This window comes from Suricata suricatta, chromosome 9 (assembly GCF_006229205.1).
Source record: "Suricata suricatta isolate VVHF042 chromosome 9, meerkat_22Aug2017_6uvM2_HiC, whole genome shotgun sequence".
In the NCBI taxonomy this organism is placed as follows: Eukaryota; Metazoa; Chordata; class Mammalia; order Carnivora; family Herpestidae; genus Suricata; species Suricata suricatta.
Genome location: NC_043708.1, coordinates 90,214,263 through 90,235,624, shown reverse-complemented (window position 1 = coordinate 90,235,624; position 21,362 = coordinate 90,214,263). Strand labels below are relative to the sequence as shown.

Here is a 21,362-nt window from a genome sequence, read left to right as displayed (position 1 = left end):
GGAAGTTATTTTATAGCAGTTTCTCTCAGTAGTTACTTGCAGTCTCATTCAGACTTTCTCCTGTAAAGTACGAATTACCTCTGTAGACTTGGTTAGATTAAGGTTCAACTTCCTAGGTGATGCTGTGTCCTTTATAGAAGAACATAAGAAAGAATATCACTTAGAATGTCTCATTTTTAGTCATGCTAAGAATGCAGAAGATTCATGTGGTGGGTGATTCTAGTGTAATATTTGCCAGAAATCTATTAGATCATGGTTTCTTTTTTTTTTTTTAATGTTTATTTATTTTGAGAGTGTGTCAGCAAGCAGGGGAGGGGCAGAGAGAGATTGAGAGAGAGAGAAGGAGAAGAGACTTCCTAGCATGCACTTTGCTCTCAGCACAGAACCTAATGAAGGGCTTGATCCATGAACTGTGAGATCATGTCCTGAGCCAAAACCAAGGGTGGACATTCAACCAACTGAGCCACCCACACATCCTATTGTCCGTGCATTGTCCTATATTATTACGCTAGTGAGGACCCTTTCAAATTGATCCTGAGTCCTTTTGACACAACCTCATTATTCTTGCTAGTTTATTGCTTTCTTTTAGGTACTGTAAGTCATCCCAAGCTCATGTTACAGATATCCTTTGCAAAAATGGAGTCATCCCTCCAAATTGTTCTTTTTAATGGGGTTTGTATTTAGAGACCACAATGAGAGCTCTAGCAGTGCTCATTACCAATGAGTTGTCATTATGGATTTTCTTCCTTTCTTTCTTTTTTATTTTATTTTCGAGAGAGAGAGGGAGAGAATCTTAGGCCCTGTGCTTAGTGTGGAGCCTGATACAGGGCTTAGTCCCATGATCTTGGGATCATGACTTGAGCTAAAATCAAGACTCAGATGCTCAATTGACTGTGCCACCCAGGCACCCTGGCTTTTCATTTTTAAAGAAAGTTTTTGCTCAGTATTACTCATCATCAGGGAAATGGAAGTCAAAACCATAATGAGATATCACCTCACATCTGTTAAAATGGCTAAAATCTAAAATATAAGAAATAACAAGTGTTGGCAAGGATGTGGAGAAAAAGGAACCCTCATCCAAGGTTGGTGGGAATGTAAACTGGCACAGCCATTGTGGAAAACAGTATGAAGCTTCCTCAAAAAATTAAAAACAGAGCTACCCTATGATGCAGTAATTGCACTACTGGGTATTTACAGAAAGAATATTAAAGCACTGGTTCAAAAGGATATGTACATCCCTATGTTTATTGCAGCTTTACAATAGTCAAACTATGGAAGCAACCCAGATGTCCTTCGTTAGATGAATGGATAAAGAAGATGTGGTATATGTATACAAAGTAGAATATTATTCAGCCATAAAAAAGAATGAAATCTTGCTATTTCCAACAACATGCCTGGTGCTAGAAAAATGCGAAGTGAAATAAGCCAGTGAGAGAAAGACAAATAACATGTGACTTCACTCATAACTGGAGTTTATTTTTTATTTTTATTTTTTAATATTTTTTTAAATATTTGTTCATTTTTGAGAGAGAGAGAGAGACAAACAGAACATGAGTGAGGGAGGGGCAGAGAAAGAGGGAGACACAGAATCTGAAGCAGGCTCCAGGCCCTAAGCTGTCAGCACAGAGCCCAATGTGGGGCTCGAACTCACAGACCACAAGATCATGAGCTGAGCCAAAGTCAGATGCTTAACTGACTGAACCATCCAGGTACCCCACAACAGAAATTTAAAAAGAAACTAACAAAGGGAAAAAATAGACAAACAAAAACACAAACTCTTAACTATAGAAAATAGATGGTTACCAGAGAGGAAGTAGGTGGGGGTATTGGTGAAAGAGGTGAAAGGATTAAAAGTATGCTTATTTTGATGAGCATCATTATATTGTCCACCCGAAACTAATATAAGACTGTGTTAACTACACTAGAATTAAAATGAAAAGAAAAATAAGTTTTTGTTCTGTGTAGATCTCATTTTCAAATATGAAAAATAAAATTGTCAACAGGGAAAATTATGTCCACAATGCCTTATCATAAAAAAAATGCATGAAATTTCTAAGAAGTCTCGTCTGTACCACTACTACTGCCCCTCCCCCATGACTTTAAATTTTTTTAATGCTATTTTCATATAGGAAAATTAGGATTCCAAATAAGGAGTTAATGCCCCCGTTACTATGAGGGGCATCCGGTGAAGCTGACTGTACTCTTGCATATTCTCTTCTTCTTTTCTCTGTCTTTTTCTTCTTTCTCTCTCTCCTCTCCCTCTCTCTGTTTCTCTTCCTTCCATTCCTCTTTTTTTCTTGCCCTTCCTTTCCTTTTCCTCTATGTGTCCTTTCTCTTTTGGTATTTTTATGAACTCATAGTTTTTTATATAGTCAACATGTTTTAATAAATTGGATTCACTTATTCTTTGATGCTTAAATTGTTCATCTTTGACCAATAGGTATTCCTTCATATTGGCTTTTGTGTACTTTTGACATAGCCTCACTAGTCTGACAGCTTCCCAACTTTTGACATAAAAACGACATAAAATTGCTCCTAAATATCCGTTCTTCCTTCGTCTTCCCAACTTGTATATATATCAAGAGATGTTAAAATGTGTCTTATTTTAACCCAATAGAAGCATAACTTAAATAAACTTTTCTTTTAAACAATAGGGTATCGTCCACCACCGTTTTCAGAAAAGTTCTTTCTAGTAGTAATTGAAAAGGACAGCAATAATTACTCTATTCTCCATATGTGGCACCTTCATCTTAAATCTGTACAGGCATGTTTAGGTAAGTAATTATAATTATATAGAGAGATGATGTGAAATAAATTCATTTTACTGAATGTATTAGGTTGATTAATTCTTTAAAATGAACATCCAGCGAACTATAAATTGAGCTGCTGGATTGAAGTATGGATATGCCAAGCTTTTAATTGAAAGATCTACATAATTCATGAAACAGGTTAATATAAAGACAAACCAGTCTGTGGACACATTAGACATCTATAAAAAAAGTTTTATCAATTTATTTTTTTTAATTAATATTTATTGAATGCTTGTTTTGGCTCTGTTCTAGATACTGTCTCTATAAATCTGTTTTTCCCATAGAATCAATATTGTACTTTTCTGTGGATTAATGCACTCTGCATATACAGTTTACATTAGCTTTAGCATCACTGAGAGAAGCAGATTTTCTATTTATAAAAATATGATTGAGCATCTGAAGCTCATAAGTAGCAGTTTTTTATAGAATGTTAAGGAATCCAACAATATGTTATTTTAGCCATGCTTTTGCTGTATACATTCACGTTAATTTCATAGCAAATTGGAAAATCTGTAGTATGAAGCAGAGAAATTGATTGTGGATCTTTCTTTTAGAACAGACTTACTTTCTGAGAGATCATTGTTCAGATGAGCTGCATGGGTAGTCATATCACACTGTAGCTGCTTTAAACTCGTTAACTCAGAATATTTAAGGGTTTCTAAGAGATTTTACTTTTTCTGGTGGTTATATTACTTAACTGATTTTATACACATTAAACATTTAAAATACAAGTCAACTAATATATATATATTTTCATTCAGTTTGTATTTCACATTATCACACTGTAAGCAGCAATTCTAACTGGGCCATGAACTAGTGTTAGAAAAGCCAAATGATTTCATAGAACCTTTACCTGTGCCCAGTTGAGCCTAATCTTCTTGAAGCAGCAGAAATCCAAAAGTTCTTTAAAAAGAAAGTTCTTTGAAGTTCATTCTTGGTGTTACATGCTGGTTCACAAAAATGGAAGAATAGAGTGATCTAAAACCACCTTGTCAGGAAGGGATTTTTTTTTTTACATTTTATTTTTGAGAGACAGAGAGAGGCAGAGCGTGAACAGGGGAGGGACAGAGAGAGAGGAGACACAGAATCTGAAGCAGGCTCCAGGCTCTGAGCTAGCAGTCAGCACAGAGCCCTATATAGGGCTCGAACCCACAAACTGCGAGATCATGATTTGAGCCAAAGTTGGATGCTCAACTTAGCCACCCAGGCACCCCAGGAAGAGAATTTTTAACATAATAGAGTTGGACACAGAACCAGGAATGGTTCTGAAGAGATTGGTAGAGGTAGTATCAGATCCTTCTGGTAGGACAGGAAGAATAAGATACCTTCTGTCCCCACCGCTTATGAAGGAAGTGTTCCCACTGCTATTCCCCTAAAGCCAGGGCTAGTGTAGAGTTACTTGCTTACTCCCTTTCTAATAGCAGTAGTAGGTCGCACATAATAAGATTACATACAGTAGAGGCAAACAAATAATATGCTCCCTTCAACTACGATAGGAAGCATCTTCTATCTTTTGGATCTAATGTTCACAACAGATTTAACATAGTATATATTGTCATTCACAGCTTATACTTGAATATATCAGTGTGTTGAAAATCCTGGCAGAGAATGAAATGATAAGCTTTAAATTTAGATGGGGAAGGAATATGTTGACTGCCTTTAAAGTGCCAGGCACTGAGATAGATAAATGCTCCATATGTGTGAGACAGCTATTATCCCCAGTGTACTAATGGGATAATATTAAGTAACTTGACCAAGTCTCACATCTAGTGTATCATAGGACCAATCAGGTTTTCTGGTCTACAGCCTTTGCTTTTCCCCCATGCTCTTATTTTCTTTCTTAGCATGAGATATACATTAGAAAATTGCCTGTTTTACACGAAGAGGAATGATAGAGTTCATCCTTATTTTGCAGATTAGAAAATAGCCAGAAATGGGGAAGTACCTTCCTTGAGGAAACATACCTACTTAGTGGTAGAGCCAGGAGTAGTACTTTTTTCTGATGAATACTGATGCAAGTTTGTAGTCTTATTCTGTTTTATGGAAAGTGTTTTCATATTTCTCATCTAGTGGTCTGCCACTCTAAAATAGGTGGGTATATTTAACATCTACCAGAAGCAAAAGGGGATTACTTACTATCTCTTAGTATTCTGGTGCTTCTTGGAATATATAAAACAAGCATCATACTTGCCCTTGATACAGTCATAGTCTAATGGGAGTAGACAGGCACACAAATAAATAAATGTAATTCGGAGACAGGCACACAAATAAATAAATGTCCCTCCCATGTAGCAGAAGCACAGATGCTGAATCTTCTTAGAGATTTATATTCCACTCTAATGTGAAATTGGAAGCTCTTGAGAATAAGATCGAGGTCAATAACCCTTACAAAGTCAGTCAACTAATAATGTCCTACATTTGCTTATAACTTTATTTTTTCTATTTGTTTTTGAAATAATCTTGTTGCAGCATTTGTTAGTCAAAAGCCTGATATTTTAGTGTCTTCTTTGCTGCTAGCTAATTATATGACTTTAGGAAAGTCATTGTACTTTTCAAACTTAAGTTCTTAAAAGTCTACCATGCGAGGCAATACCTTGTCATTTCTCAAAGTTTGATTCATGATGCTATGTTTCAGAAACACCTGGGCTGTTTATTAATGCAAATTTCTGGGGTTTACCCCAAAACAATGGAATCAGTCTTTCTGTGGTAATGCACAGGAGTCTGCATGTTAATAATTCTACCTCAAGCTTTTGAAATTTTTAAAGGTTGAAAACATTGGACTAGGTAACTTGAGGGTTTTTTTCCTAGCTTTTACATGTTGTGATTAATTCTGTTTGATGGAGTTGGTGATACTAAGAGGAAAATAGTCAAAAATCTATCACAGTAACTGAGCAAAGGTCTGAAAATTGATCTGTCTCCAGAGTACTTTTAAAAAACCATGTTCCTTAAATGATAACAGTATTATTCTAGCTCATGTATCTAGTGATGATAGTAATATATTTCATAATTTATTTTCAAAGCCAAAGCTTCAGAAGGTATTTCATCAGACAGTCTACTTTCAGTTCCTGGACAGAAGAATGTAGACTCTTCTCCAGAAACCTCTCCTAGTGTGAGCCCAATGCCACATTCTGCATCAATTGCCAATCTTCAAACTGCTAGTAAACTTATTCTGAGTTCTAGACTGGTCTATAGCCAACCTCTTGATCTCCCAGAAGGGGTTGAAGTAATAAGAGCAACACCTTCAGCAGGTAAGGTAACTTTAAGACTGGGCATTTGTAGCTCAGAGTGGTCTTCAGTGGTGCGAGAACCCTTCTGAAATATGTGCTGTGGTGACAGTTGTAGTTTTCTAGTAATGATGTATATATTTAGAAGCACGTGTTTATTAGAAAGTTTTCTGTGATAAATGTAATTGGCCTGACAGAAAATGATGTAAATGTTTTAATATGAAGTTTCTTGCCTGCATTATGATTTCCTGTAAATAGGAATAGTATGATAGTACAATTGCAAAGAACATATGTATTTGCAAATCATCAGAACTTTTTTTTTTAATTAAGGCTTTTCATCCATGTTGTGGTAATCATGTGTCACTTTTATTAAATATGTTTGAACGGAAATTGGCAGATACTTGGGGAAAATGTAGGCTACGAGATTATCATTTGGCTAGCCTAGAATGATACTGAATTTAACAAGGCAGATAAGACAGTTTGGAGAGCAGGTGTATTTAAAATGATCTGTCACAGAACCATAATTGAAGAGTTCCTAGAATAATGTTTTTGGGAACTGAAATTTGAGGGTCAAGCATATTCCAGTTACTGGTGAGCATGAGGGTTCTTTTCTTCATCTATAAATTGAATTCAGAGTTGGAAAGATGACAGTAATGGTTTAATCTGGGCTTTTGTGGCAGGTACAGATCTGAGCCAGTTTTTGAGTCTTTCATAGTACTTGGTAAGTTTGGAATATACTCAAAATAAGTTTATTAGAATTGATAAAAATAAATTCTCTTTTGTAGGGGCTTTATAAAATGATTTTAAATGTGTTAATTGGTAGTAATGCTCCAAGGGAAGTAGTGACATGACCCCTACTATTTAGATGAAACAGGCCCAGATGTTTAAGTGGCTTTCCCACTGTGCAAAGGTATTGATGGACCAGAACTTGAATCCAGGCCTTCTGACCCCAGTTTTTATCACTGTTACTTCTTCGGTTATAGTTGACAGTGGATGGGTGGTGTTAGTCTTCAGCAGTCAGTAATAAATATGAGGATTCTGGTTCACTATTAAGAGAGTATGAATTAACCCTGGTAAAAATGGTGAGATCTAGTAGTCTGTTTAGCTGTCTGAAAACAGTTTGATGGTAGGGATAGATCTGGGGTCTGGATTATTCAAGGGGAGTAGAGACATTTGAATGGGAAATTGTAATGGCTACTTAAGAATTTATGATGAAAGTGATAAAAAATGGAGACTGAAAGTCCAGCAAAGCCATATATAAATTTTAGCAGATAACAGATTTAGTGATTAAGGACTGACTTGTTTTATTGAATTTTAATTTTAATGCAATATTAGCCTCATTTAAAATATGTAATTAGGGAGTGAGGCAAACATGAGAGACTCTTGAATACTGAAAACAAACTGAGGTCTGAGAGGGAGTGGTGAACGGGAAGGGAGCTGATGGTCATGGAGGAGGCACTTGTGGGGAAGAGCACCGGGTGTTATATGGAAACCAACTTGGTAATAAACTATTTTTAAAAAATAAAATACGTAATTACCTAAAAACTAATTGATTATTATTGCATATTTATCTTTCACCACTGGACTGTTTAAAATTTGTATAGATACTTTAGCCAGTGGAGATTTAGTGTAAAGCATTATTTGAGGGGAGTTTGCAGAATTATAAGGAAGGAGCTTATTAGTGTCTTTGGATTTATCACATTCTAGAACTTGATTATTAGCATTTTGTTTTATGGTTCTATTGTCATGACTGTCTGCTTTTTCTTTTTTAAGGCCATCTGAGTTCTTCTTCAATTTATCCAGTATGCCTCGCACCTTATTTAGTGGTTACAACTTGTTCTGACAATAAAGTACGCTTCTGGAAGTGTAGTATGGAAACCAGCCTACAATGCAAAAGTGATGAGAAGGAAACTTACCATTGGAGGAGATGGCCTTTGATGAATGATGAAGGAGAAGCTAATAGCAGCACAGTGAGCATTGTGGGAAGACCAGTTGCTGTTAGCTGTTCATACACAGGTCGCCTCGCTGTGGCTTATAAACAGCCTATCCACCACAATGGTTTTGTTTCTAAAGAATTTTCCATGCACGTTTGCATCTTTGAATGTGAATCTACAGGAGGATCAGAATGGGTTTTAGAACAAACAATTCATCTTGATGACTTGGTCAAGGTTGGGAGTGTACTTGACTCAAGGGTCAGTGTCGACAGTAATCTATTTGTGTACAGCAAATCAGATGCACTTTTGAGCAAGGATAGATACCTCATTCCGAATATCAAACATTTAGTACATCTGGACTGGGTATCAAAAGAAGATGGCTCCCACATCCTCACAGTGGGTGTTGGTGCTAATATCTTCATGTATGGGCGGCTTTCAGGAATTGTGACTGAGCAAACCAATAGTAAGGATGGAGTAGCAGTCATTACTTTACCACTAGGTGGTAGTATCAAGCAAGGAGTTAGGTCCCGGTGGGTTCTTCTTAGAGCTATAGACTTGGTGTCTTCTGTGGACGGTACACCTTCACTGCCTGTTTCTCTCTCCTGGGTGAGAGATGGGATATTGGTGGTAGGGATGGATTGTGAAATGCATGTATATGCACAATGGAAGCATGCTGTCAAATTTGGAGACATTGACACTGATAATCTTTATGCAGAAGAGACAGCAATACAAGATCATTCTGCCTTTAAATCTAATATGTTGTCAAGAAAAAGTATCGTTGAAGGAACAGCTATTGCCGATGATGTTTTTTGCTCACCAGCTGTGGTTCAAGATGGTGGCTTATTTGAGGCTGCACATGTACTTTCCCCCACTCTCCCACAGTATCATCCAACTCAGCTGTTAGAATTGATGGACTTAGGGAAAGTTAGAAGGGCTAAAGCTATTCTCTCTCATTTAGTAAAATGTATCGCAGGTGAAGTTGCAATAGTTAGAGATCCTGATGCTGGAGAAGGAACTAAGCGACATCTTTCCCGAACCATAAGCGTAAGTGGCAGTACAGCAAAGGATACGGTCACCATAGGAAAGGACGGTACTCGAGATTATACTGAGATAGATTCTATTCCTCCACTACCATTATATGCACTGCTTGCTGCAGATCAAGATACAACCTACAGAATTTCAGAAGAAAGTACAAAAATACCACAGAGCTATGAAGATCATACCAAAAGTGAAACAGAAGATCAATATTCAGAGCTGTTTCAAATCCAGGATATAACAACAGATGACATAGATTTAGAGCCAGAAAAGAGAGAAAACAAATCAAAAGTAATAAATCTTTCTCAGTATGGACCCGCTTACTTTGGCCAAGAACATGCTAGGGTACTTTCAAGTCATCTTATGCACTCAAGTCTACCAGGCCTTACCCGTTTGGAGCAGATGTTCCTGGTAGCTTTGGCTGATACCGTGGCTACCACCAGTACCGAGCTTGATGAAAACAGAGATAAGAGTTATTCAGGTAAAAATTCCCACTAAAATTTACGAAGTTACAAATAGGATCATTTGTGTAACTTATATAGTGACTCATATATAAAATTGCAGTCTTTCTTTAAACCTTGCAGTGAAAAGTCTTTCTTAAACCGCTGGTTAACAGTTACTGTTAAGTAATATATTAGTCGTGAAAGAAAGACAGTTGGGGTGGGCCGTGACTTGCATGTGACTTTATGAATTTTGATGTCTTTGTGTGCATTCTGATGTGAGTTTTTACTCTGAAAGCTTTGTGTGATTTTAGATATATGTAGTCTTTTGGTTTTTTCTAACATATTGATTCCTGTGGCTTCTTTTAATTTTTACTTACTTTGAATAATAATAATGGACCATTTGTTTTACTGTCGAACCATGAGGCTTATAAGGACCATGAACTCAACCATTTCTAGGTATAAATATTTTTTACACTTACCTAATTTCTCCAAAAAGTCTCTGGAGAAAGAGGTTTTAATACAGTTTACTATAATGTGTGTCTTGATTAATATGCTCTATAAATAGAACATTTATGGCTGTCTCCTGAAACTAGATTCCATTCTCTTTTATGCAGATAGTTGAAGGTAATGGTGTTGATTGTAAATGATGGCATTAGCAAAGGAAACCGAAAATTATTGATCATTCATTCATTCAGTAAATATTGTGGAGGAGTGAACAATGGCTATGTGCCAGGCACTTTATGTACTTTATCATACTTAATTATCACAACAATCTTCTGGTAGGTAGCTATTATTATACTAAATTTTATAGATGAAAACACTGATCCTTAGGGAGATGAAGTGACATACAAGAGCACACTGGTAGTAAGTGACAGAACTGGGGTTCATCTGTGGATAAATCATTGCCCCCCAGCCTGTACCTTACTATTTTACAAATTTCCAAATTTGAGGGAAAAAGACTATTCCTCAAAGCTACCTGGAATATATCTCTTCATATAGGTTTATATCCTTGTATCTCCAAAGTTTGCTCTTTATAGATTAAAATAACTAGAGACCTTAGGTTTTTCTATGACCTATTTTCTAAACATGTAAATTAAAAAATTCTAATTATTATGAGTACTGTGTGCAATAGAGCAGGATTTCCCCAGAATAGCCTTTGTTGAAAAGTTAATATACATTAGGATTTTTACTATGGGATATTAAGAAAATAGATATGCCACAATCCATGAGAAATAGTTAAAATTTTCTGATTGATAATGAACAGTCTCATTGGCAAGGCAGTATAAAAATGGCTCTTTTTAGTCATAGTGGGCTTTCATGAGGTAGAAAAGGCAGGAATTAATGTCTCCATTTCACAGGTGGGAAAGTGAAACTCGAGTTTAAATATGTTGTACATCTCACTGAATGGATTCGAAATAGATTCTTTTAAAGGGAATTGAGGCATTCCTGGTTTTTTTTTCACCTCCCATATCCATTCTCCTGACAAATGCTACCAGTTCCTTTATATCCAGAATCCAGTCATTTCTTACCATCTCTCCTGTTAACACTCTGGTCCAAGTCACTGTCACCTCTTGCCTAGTTATTGACAGTCTCTTAAACTGCTTCCTTCTTGTTAGCTCAGTCTGTTCTCACATAGGATCCAGTGAGTAATCACATTTAATCTTTCTGGCACTCAACATACACGAATGGCCTGCTATCTTCACTGTAGACGAAAAGCCAGATCCTTATGGAGGTCTACAAGGCCCTGTATGACTTGTGTTCTTTTTTGTTCTACTACACTGGCCTCCTTGCTGTCCCAGAGTACACTACACACCTTCCTATCGCAAGGCCTTTGCACGTATTGCTTCCTCTGTGTAGAATACTCTTTTTCCAAATTTATGCTTGACTCATTACCTTGCCTCCTTAAATTTCTGCTGATACATCATCTTGGAAAGTTCTTCCCTAGCTAAACTTTGTAAAATAGAACCTTCTTACTCCAGTACTTTCTGTCAAACCTACTTTTTATTTCTCTCTGTAGCATTAACTTTCCTCCACTTACTTATTTGTCTCCTAAAATGTAAGCACCATGAGAGGAAGGATTTCCTCTTACTCACTGCCAAATCCCCAGCGCCTAAACTGTGCCTCACCTGTAGTAGATGCTGGATTTGTTGAATGAATCAGTGAATGAATGAATGAATGAATGAATGAATATAGCTAATGGGAAGTAGAGCTGGAACTTGAACTTTGAGAATTTAAAGTGTTTTATTTTCTTCTAGAAAACACTATCTGATTCAACATTCTTAGTACTTATAAGTGACAGTTACTGGGCTCGGTTTTGTTAATAGTTTTGCATTGCTTTTCTCCAACAGTAGCTGTAGTTTGATTAAGCTGACCATACTTTTCATGCCTTTGTGCAACTTCTAAGTAAGTTTGTGGAATTAGGTTAAGGTTCAACTTTAACTCTGGAAAACTAGCCTAGGAAATCAAATTTCAAATCTTTCATGGTACTGTATTTCAGTTGTGTTAACCAAACTAGAAGATACTGCCTGTCTAACTAATGATAATAATGATAATCATTAATGATTTTATTTTAGATATGTAATTCCTATTTTTAAAATGTCATCTAACTTCACCTAGGAAATGCTTTTTAAAATTATACCTAGTTTACTATAGTTTATATATTCTTTATTGGATTTCAAGATTTCATTTATTATAAATAGCTATAAGTACTATTATTACCTGTACTAATAGATAATTATATTTTCTCTGGTCATTTTTCATTTGGGAGTTTTAGTATTTACACTTATTTTTTGTAAAGATATATATTCTATAAAGATACTCAAGTATACAAAGGAATACACTCAAACATATATTTTGTATATATTATTACTGAATTTAATGTTTATTTCCAAGTTTTTATTGGTTTGTGACCTATTTCCTTCAATGTATTTTCTACTTCCTTTTTAGGAAGAGACACATTAGATGAGTGTGGTTTGAGATACTTATTAGCTATGCGTTTGCACACATGCCTTTTGACATCACTGCCTCCTTTATACCGAGTACAGCTACTTCACCAAGGTATTTAACTCCTTGTCTGAAACTTTGAACAACTTTGATTTCATATTGAAATGAAATATTTGGATTTATATTTGTGTATAAGAATTAGCTAAATCAGGGATGACTGGGTGGCTCAGTTGGTTGGGCATCTGACTTGGGCTCAGGTCATGATCTCACAGTTCATGAGTTTGAGCCCTACGTTGGGCTCTATGCTGACAGTTCAGAGCCTGCAGCCTGCTTCAGATTCTGTATGTACCTCTCTCTCTGCCCCTTCCCTGCTCACACTATGTTTCTCCCTCTTAAAAATAAATAAACACTAAAAAAATTAAAAAAAGAATTAGCTAAATCATTATATGCATATTTATCATTAGCCTTAAGATCTTATTGTCACATAGTACCAGTTAACCACTTTACTGTGCATCTTTCAACTCTATTCTGTGACTTTTACTTTTCTATCTCAGTTTCTCAGCTTCTACTCGCTAAAGTCATTGTAGCCTAGAAGCAAACCTGATATGCTTGAGGCCATATCCCAGTCACCTTGAATGTGACGACTGATGCCTTTTCTTTAAAAATTATGTAAATATTGCCCTATGTATTATTATTTATGTTTATCTTAGCATAAGCATTAAAGTCCTATACTCACAAATAAAGCTGATGTTTTAAGAATATCTGCCATCTCGAGATGCATTAGATTTGTATACTTGTAGCACATTGCCACGCCTCCTGATTTGAGATGTAAGGATTTCTGTCAGCTGCATAACTTAGAGATTAAAAAACTGAAACTTTTACAAAGTGACCTGCTACAGTAGAGGGCTGTTTGTGAATAGAGTTGGAATTAGAATCCCAGCCCAGGGCCTTTTTCATGAGACTGTGTCTCTTTTGAAACCAGCATCTTGGACATAGTCCCATAACTAATTCTTTAGTATTGTAGGAACTAGAATACCAGGCTTTATAGTTTGTTGTTCCTGGCCATAATGCTTACCCTTTACTCTCATAAATGTTCTTTAAATATTTCATTTTAAACAGCTGTCTCATATTTTGTCATGTCTCTAACCTGTGTTTTATCTATCCAGTTCTTTATTTTTGAAACAGATTTTGCTGGTTTTCTTTTTTATTTGAATTATCACTGTAATGAATTACTTCAAAACTTTGCATATAAATATTTATATATCTGATTATTTCCTCATATAAACTTCCTACAGTGAAATTATGGTATTAGAGGGCGTAAGAATTCTTAACTGTTTTTTTAAGGTAGGTATTTGTTTTTGTTTTTTAATGTTTGGGTCAACAGTTTACAGTACTGCCAGGCCAATTTTCTAAATTCTGAACATAACTATATCTTAATATTTTTTTATTCAGATGTACACTATAATGATTCATCAGTTTTATACGCTTTTCAGTGCTCATCAAGATAAGTGTTTCACCCCCCACCCCCACCCACATTCCCTCTGGCAATCACGGTTTGTTCTCTGTGCTGAAGAGTGAAATTTCCTAACTATTGATAAGTATTGCCACCGACAGAAACACTGTACTCATTTACATTCCCAGAAGCAATGTTTGAGGATTTCAGTAACACATTGTTAACACTTGATATTACAGTTTTAAACAACCTGTGCCATTTGGATAGGTTTAAAAATATTATCACAAAGGTCTTTTAAATTTTCATTTTAAGTGATAGTCAAATAGTACTGAATCACTTAACATTTACGTACTTTCCAAGGGAGATCTTCCACACCTCAGATTTCTAAAGCTTTGTTAAATTCCATTTTCCCTTCGATACAATTAAGATATTGGAGATAAGTGACTGGTGTTACAGGTGATGATCTTGGGAATAGTTCTCAGGGAAGATTTAAGTAGCCAGTATATAGATAGAAAGACTAAGAAGAACAAGGAAAAACTGTGAAGACTAGCCTGCTATTAGTAGGTTAAAAATAAAAAAGACCCCCCCAAAAAACCCCACCCCAAACCACAAAAACTACCTGTTTGTGCCCCTGTTCTTTTTCTTCTTAATATCTTTTTTTATATTAAGATATGGGGCAGGTCACTTTTAACTCCTTAGTTATGATTTTTAGTCTATAAATTAGGGGGCTGATATAAATTCTTGTGTCTCAGATCAGGGGGTGTGGCAGAATGTTAACAGCTATGCAAATCTTCCGAATTACTATATGGCAGATATACCTTAAATATCAGCTTTACTTGTGAGTATATGACTAATAACACAGTGCTTATATTAAATGTAAATAGTTAGGTTTCCAAATATATTCACTGCTCTTTTAATCTTGCTTTCCAAACCTAATTCCCTTGACGTACCTGAGTTTTTTTGTTTTCTCTTAATCATACCAAAAATGGAACTAATCAAATTTCATTTAAGGGTATAGAATGCAATATATTTTACATTATTCTTTATACTATAAATTTGCTGTTAGCAAAAGTATACTATATGCATTGCTATGTAATAATACCTTCTAAAGCAAAGTTTGAGTTATATGATGTAATGATTATTTCTTAAATCAGGCAAAGATTTAAAAAGTGAGAAAATTAATCTGCCTTTAGGGTTCTGAAAAACTACAAATTGGTGTTACTAAATTTTGACCATTTTCCCCTAAAGTTATGGTGACAATCAAAGCTTGTTGCATTTTTTGTGCTGTGATTTCAAACACATTTGTATATAAATGTTAGTATGGGAAATTTAAATGAGTTAAGATTATTATTCAAAATGGTCATAATAGGTTTTTCTTTTTTTTTGAGAGAGAGGGAGGGAGAGAAAGGCTGTGTGTGCGTGAGGGGCAGAGGGAGAGGAGAATCTCAAGCGGGCTTCATGCTCAACATGGAGCCTGACGTGGGGCTCCATCCATGACCCTGGGATTCATGACCTGAGCTGAAATCAAGAGTCAGATGCTTAACTGACTGAGGCACCCAGGTGCCCCAGTTTTTCCCTTTATGCTTTCTAAAGGAACTGCTGTGAAACTGTAAAGATTAGGAAAGGTTTAAACTATATTGTAAATCTATATGGTAGCTGTTAATGAAAAAACTATATGTAAAAATATCAGTGGTCTTGTAGCACAGAGAAGCCTGTGTTGTGACTGTCATTGACCTCAGACATGTCTTTGTTTCGAAAATGGTCCATATAGATGGCTACTTCCACCAGTCTAACCTTTTTCCTAGCCTTCTTTGGGTTCTTCTGGGCATTCCTTCTTATCTATCACCACTCTGTATTTGTCACTTCCCTCATGCTTCTTCTTCACCTGCTCTAAGTGGAATAAAGTGTTTTCAGTGGTTAAACTGGTGATAAACTTCCTTGTACTCCCAAGTCTGGTGGTGTCACTAAACCTATTTTGTTGCCTCTAAATACAGCCTAGATCCCTGTCATTCTTCTACCAGACAAAACAGGTTTGCCATAGACCATCAGTATTAGGTAGCTTTAACTACTTTTAACTGAGGTGCTGAACGCAGAGGAATGTGTATCCTGGCTGTTCCCTGGAACTCTCTTGAAGGTTAGAAATGTGAAATGATACTTAGCTCCTTGGCCAGAGGATGAATGGGGAAGTTTTCAGTATTCAGTACTAAAGGATATTACGGTCTACAAGGAAGTGGCACCGTGAAAAACCACTCAGAGACAATGGCCAAAATAATTTAATTTGACCAAAGCTTTCACTGTTGATAAATTTGGTATGTGTATGTATAAATGACTTGATGTTCAAATATCTTTCCAGTGATTACGTTTTGGTGTCTCTAGTCTAGTTTTGCAGAGAAAAAAAGCAAATACTTTGGAAAAAAGATACAGATTTTAGTTTTGTGTATCCTGCCATTGATCTTGTATTTAGAAGCTTACAGTGTAAAATCCTGAATGATGAAAAACTTTCTTTCACCTATTTTTTTTTTTATGCTTGAAAATTCTTTCCAGGATGACTGAATACAGGACTATGTGAAAAATTGTTTTTGTTATTTTTGGATATAGTTCTGAAGGTTATTATTTTGTATTTCTAATTTAGGTGTGTCTACCTGCCATTTCGCCTGGGCTTTTCATTCTGAGGCTGAGGAAGAACTGATTAATATGATTCCAGCAATTCAGAGAGGGGACCCTCAGTGGTCTGAGCTAAGAGCTATGGGAATAGGTTGGTGGGTCAGGAATATTAACACTCTTCGAAGATGCATTGAAAAGGTAACTTTACTTCATTGGTTATTGAAGTTAAAAAATCTTAAAGGATAAGAGATAATTATGTTCGAGAAAATCTGTAGTGGAGAATTAGTTTGTACATCTTGAGATCTTAAAAATTTCTTAAATAAACATTTTCAGAGATTCCAGAAACTTGTTAAATGTGTAGTGTATCAGTTGCCTTTTGCCATATATGCTGAATTTATAATATTTATAGAATTGCATATGTTCTGTTATCAGTTGAGGTGGTTCCTAGTTTGGGAAAATGCAACAATCTTTTTTTTTTTTAATAACTGGAAGTTTGTCATGGTTATGAAAAGTACAGCATCGAGAATATAGCCAATGAAGTTATAATAACATTGTTCTGTGATAGATGGTGACTGTACTTTGGTGAACATTGCATAATGTGTAGTATTGTTGAAACACTGCTGTGCACCTTGAAACTAATATTATAATATAATATAATATAATATAACATTGTGTGTCAGCTGTACTTCAATAATATTAAAAAAAAGAAAACAAAAATCTAAATTTAGAAAGCAAACTTCAGTTATCAGATATATCAATTATATGTAAGAATTCTTTAGGATTCTCTATGACTAGGTTAATAAATAGCAAACTTCCTTTGTACACTCAAAATACCATTCCATAAAAGATTTTGATTTGTGTGAACTTGAAGAACTATCTGTGGCAGCAAAGTAAATATGCTATTAAAAATATTTTTTTGAGAGCATGAGTGTGCACATGGGGAAGGGGAAGGGAAGAGACTGAGAATCCTAGGCAGGCTCCATGCCCAGCACGAAGCCTAATGTGGGACTCAGTCTCATGACTCTGAGATCAAGACCTGCGCTGAAATCAATAGGTGGATGCTTAACTGACTGAGCCACCCAGTCGCCCCACTACAAAATTTTTAAAGCAGGATTTTGGATTCTGTGTTCTGGTAGATTCCCTTTAGAAAAAAATTATTAAATAATTTGTTAGTGGAAGCTGCAAGTTCTTTCATTGTTGCAGAAACTAACCATTACTGGCCACCTCTTGTGTGCCAGATTTGTGCTAGGTGCTTTTCATAAATTATTTCATAGATCGTTTTCTCAGTCCTACATTTACCATCTCCATTCCCACCTGATGGAACTAGGTAGAGAGGTTTGATAAGCAGCCAAAACTGCCAGCATTTCTAAGTGTTAGACTTAGTCTGTGCCCTTTCTATGCTATGGGGGTTAGGAAAGTGGAATTCTCATTTATTGTTTACTTTTAGGAGTTCATTGACATTTCAGAAGTACAGTTAATGATACAGCATTTGTGAAGTATAACTTTATTTCTCCCAAGAGGAATTTATTCCTTTACAATGGTCTCCTTCAAATTTTAGTGTCAGATGAACCATCTGTCAAACTTTTTAAAAATGCGTATCGCTGAGTCCCATTTTCACTTGGTAGGTTGAAGGTGGTTAGGGATGTGCCGTCTTCATCTCCCTTAACATCCTGTGTTGCTGGTGTTCATCATGGCCCTCAGATCCCTTGGAAATCTGAGCACAGAAGTGTCATTTTCCTGTTACATGTAGGGTAGCCGATAAAATATCAGTGTTTCTGCCTCAAAATAGGCACAAATGTAAGAAGGAATTTAGTCTCACACCATCCAAATAATGTAGTTTCTGGTATATTGGAAAAGTTAATTGTTATAGCATGTAGATACCACAGTATCTACATTAAATTTTTTATATTCCAAAGCAGTGGGAAAATAGGACCTATTTTATCTGCAATGTTTCAGATCTTGTCTACATAGATCCCTTTAATTTCTTGTCAGTGTGTCTTGTCATTATAATTAAGTATCTCTGATATGTACCTATGATTTAATTCCACAAGAAATATTAAAATTGAATCCAAGGGATATGTAAATTGTTTGGCCTTGAGATATAGATTATAAATCTTTAGCAAAAAATAAATAAAAGTTTCTCTCAAAATTACTACACATCAGAATAAGAAGTTAAATAAATGATTGAAGGCAGAGAAAATACTAAAAAAGGAGAAGAGAAATAAACAGGTATTGAGAGGAAAGCAGTTTTGGTGACACAGTTTTTCGCTCTCCCATGCCTTGGTAGTTTCCTGCTTCACCATCAGTCAGTGTGAGCTAATAAAACATCTGTTGTTTTTTATTGTTATATTTCTCAACAGTGATTTGCAGACATTTAGTATCTGTGAGAAATAAGATACAATCAGTATGGTACCGTGTTCAAAACAGTATAATTATATACAATAATGTTACTGGCTTAATTTTTAAACTTAACACTGAGTTGATTGGTTCTGTATGAATTCAGCAACTTTGGTTATATGGCTCCATGGAGATTATCAGTTACGTGCTCATTAAGACTCTTTCTCATGGCATTTCTAAGAACTAAAATTTGTCAGCTCTTCAAAATAATGTCAGCTCTTCAAACTAAAATTTGTCAGCTCAAAAGAGCTTCAATCTTCTGTATTTTAATTACATGCCAGAAAGAAGATGTCATTCCTTTAGAATTGTCAAAATTTGGTTGGAAAAATACCAGAAAAAAAAGTTTTTTTAAAAAGTATGTTTAAAAAAACACTGGAACACTTAACTTTTGTTTGTACTTGTGGTTTTTTAAATGTGTGTGTCTGGTTCCCAGGTCACAGTATATAATTAGTATTCAATGAGTTGAGAGAGCTTTAAATTCTGAAATCACATATGCTCTACCCGTTAGCACTTTAGCTTTTACAAAATGTTATGACATGTAATGTTTAATTTTCAAGAAAAGGTCACATATGTTGAATATTCTGCCTTCTTTATTTTGTTTCCTATGATAGACAGTTATTACTGCCTGGCTTCTAACCCCTTTTCTACCCTTTACTGTGTGACCCTAGACAGTTCATTTAACCTGTCTCTGTCTCATTTGCTTCCTAGGAAGTAAAATGGGGATAATAGTACCTCATGGATTGTAGTGATTCATTGAGATAAATGTAACATTTAATTTTCAAGAAAAGGTCACATATGTTGAATATGTGGCAACTTAGAATGGTGCCTGGTACATGGGAAGTAATCAGTAAATGCTAGTTGCTATTATGATTTTTATTATAATTACTGGCATACAAATGGTTGTCTCTAGGGGCATATATTATAAGCTGCTGGAGATTGTGGAATAGAGCCAACATTTCTCATCTCCATGGTTACTATCAGCCATGTAAGTAGCAGGGAAGCATTCATTGTTGGTTAATCAGTTGTAATTCTTTAATCAAATAGTTAATTTAATAGAATATTTTATTTACCATTTAGGTTGCCAAAGCTTCTTTTCAAAGGAACAATGATGCCTTGGATGCTGCATTATTCTACCTTTCAATGAAGAAGAAAGCAGTAGTGTGGGGTCTTTTTAGGTAAATTGCCTCAATAGTTAACCTGATTTAATGGAAGTCATCTGATGCTGATGCTTTTGAAAGTACTTATATGTATGAGCTTTGAGCTTGATCAAATCCGCTTACTTTTTGTATCTCAGTTTCTCTGTCTGCAAAAAAATGGGCAAAATATCAGTTCAACTTAACCTAAAGGGTGGGATGTTGTTAAAAAAATTGACAAAAGCACTTTGAAAAGTAAAAAATGCACTTGCTTCCTGTGTACATATATACAAGGTGTTTTGAGCTTCCCTTATTAAAAGTGAAGTTTGATAACAGATACCTATCACTGAAGTTACTGTTTTTTAGTTGGATGTTTGAGGTTATTTTCACATAATCTACAAAGGATTCAAAATATTTTTAATTTCTGTTATCCATGTTCTGGTTCCCAGGTCACAGCATGATGAAAAAATGACAACATTTTTCAGCCACAACTTTAATGAAGATAGATGGCGTAAAGCTGCATTGAAAAATGCGTTCTCTTTACTTGGAAAACAGCGCTTTGAACAATCTGCTGCTTTTTTCTTGTTAGCTGGTTCATTGAAAGATGCCATAGAGGTATAAATAAAACATGCCATGAAATACTTGTAAGAGACTGAAAACCTTTTAAAAGGTCATAGACGAGACTGTAATTTTTTATCTTAGGTTTGTAAGGACAGCAAATACTTACATAGGTTACTGAACCTAAACAGTGGCATGGTGATAAAAGAATAAATAAATAAATTCCAAGTATGAAACCTAAATGAAAAATTTTATATAGGGAATATTGCATTTCAAGATAAGTATATGCATTTAAAATATATATTAAAAGTGGCAAAAAAAGGTTTATGAATATTTTCTTCCTAGCTATCTTATGATTCTGAACTACTTGAAGTGTTTATAGGTCACAGTCTCCTCTGGTGTAGACAGGCAGGTACTTTAAGTTCTTTTTCTTCTAACTGAAATTCATAGATAAGGAACTCAAATTGCAGTTTATACTGTTTTGTAATGTAGTTGTCTTAGATGGTAGAAATGAATGAAGAGGTAAAACACTGCATTTTTTGATACATAGTCCTGGCAGCTGATTAAGGGAAAGATTATCAATGTTTCTGTTTATATACGAGATATTTCTCTTAGGATAATTATTATTCTGAACAATCCTAATAGGTGAAGGAAAAATAATAGATATAACTGGAATGTAGTACATGATAGAAGAAATAGGAAATATCCAACAAAGAGAAATTCTGTATATTTAGAATTGGTAATATTTTCAAAATGATCTCTGGTGTATGATTTTTTTAAATAACAAATATTTATAATTTTGAAATGGGAAGTTTAACTTAGAAGGAC

At 35.2% G+C, this 21,362-nt stretch overlaps 1 protein-coding gene across 1 annotated transcript in view; it reads left to right on the top strand.

Moving 5' to 3' along the window:
- The window catches only part of DMXL2 (Dmx like 2), a 161,451-nt gene that overhangs the window by 104,870 nt on the left and 35,219 nt on the right, over nt 1–21,362 (top strand). Inside the window, exons 16-22 of the mRNA XM_029952245.1 lie at nt 2,655–2,774; nt 5,831–6,058; nt 7,808–9,484; nt 12,393–12,503; nt 16,475–16,644; nt 19,921–20,018; nt 20,426–20,591. Of these exons, the coding sequence (XP_029808105.1) occupies nt 2,655–2,774; nt 5,831–6,058; nt 7,808–9,484; nt 12,393–12,503; nt 16,475–16,644; nt 19,921–20,018; nt 20,426–20,591 (2,570 nt within the window). The remainder of the gene's footprint in view (nt 1–2,654; nt 2,775–5,830; nt 6,059–7,807; nt 9,485–12,392; nt 12,504–16,474; nt 16,645–19,920; nt 20,019–20,425; nt 20,592–21,362) is intronic.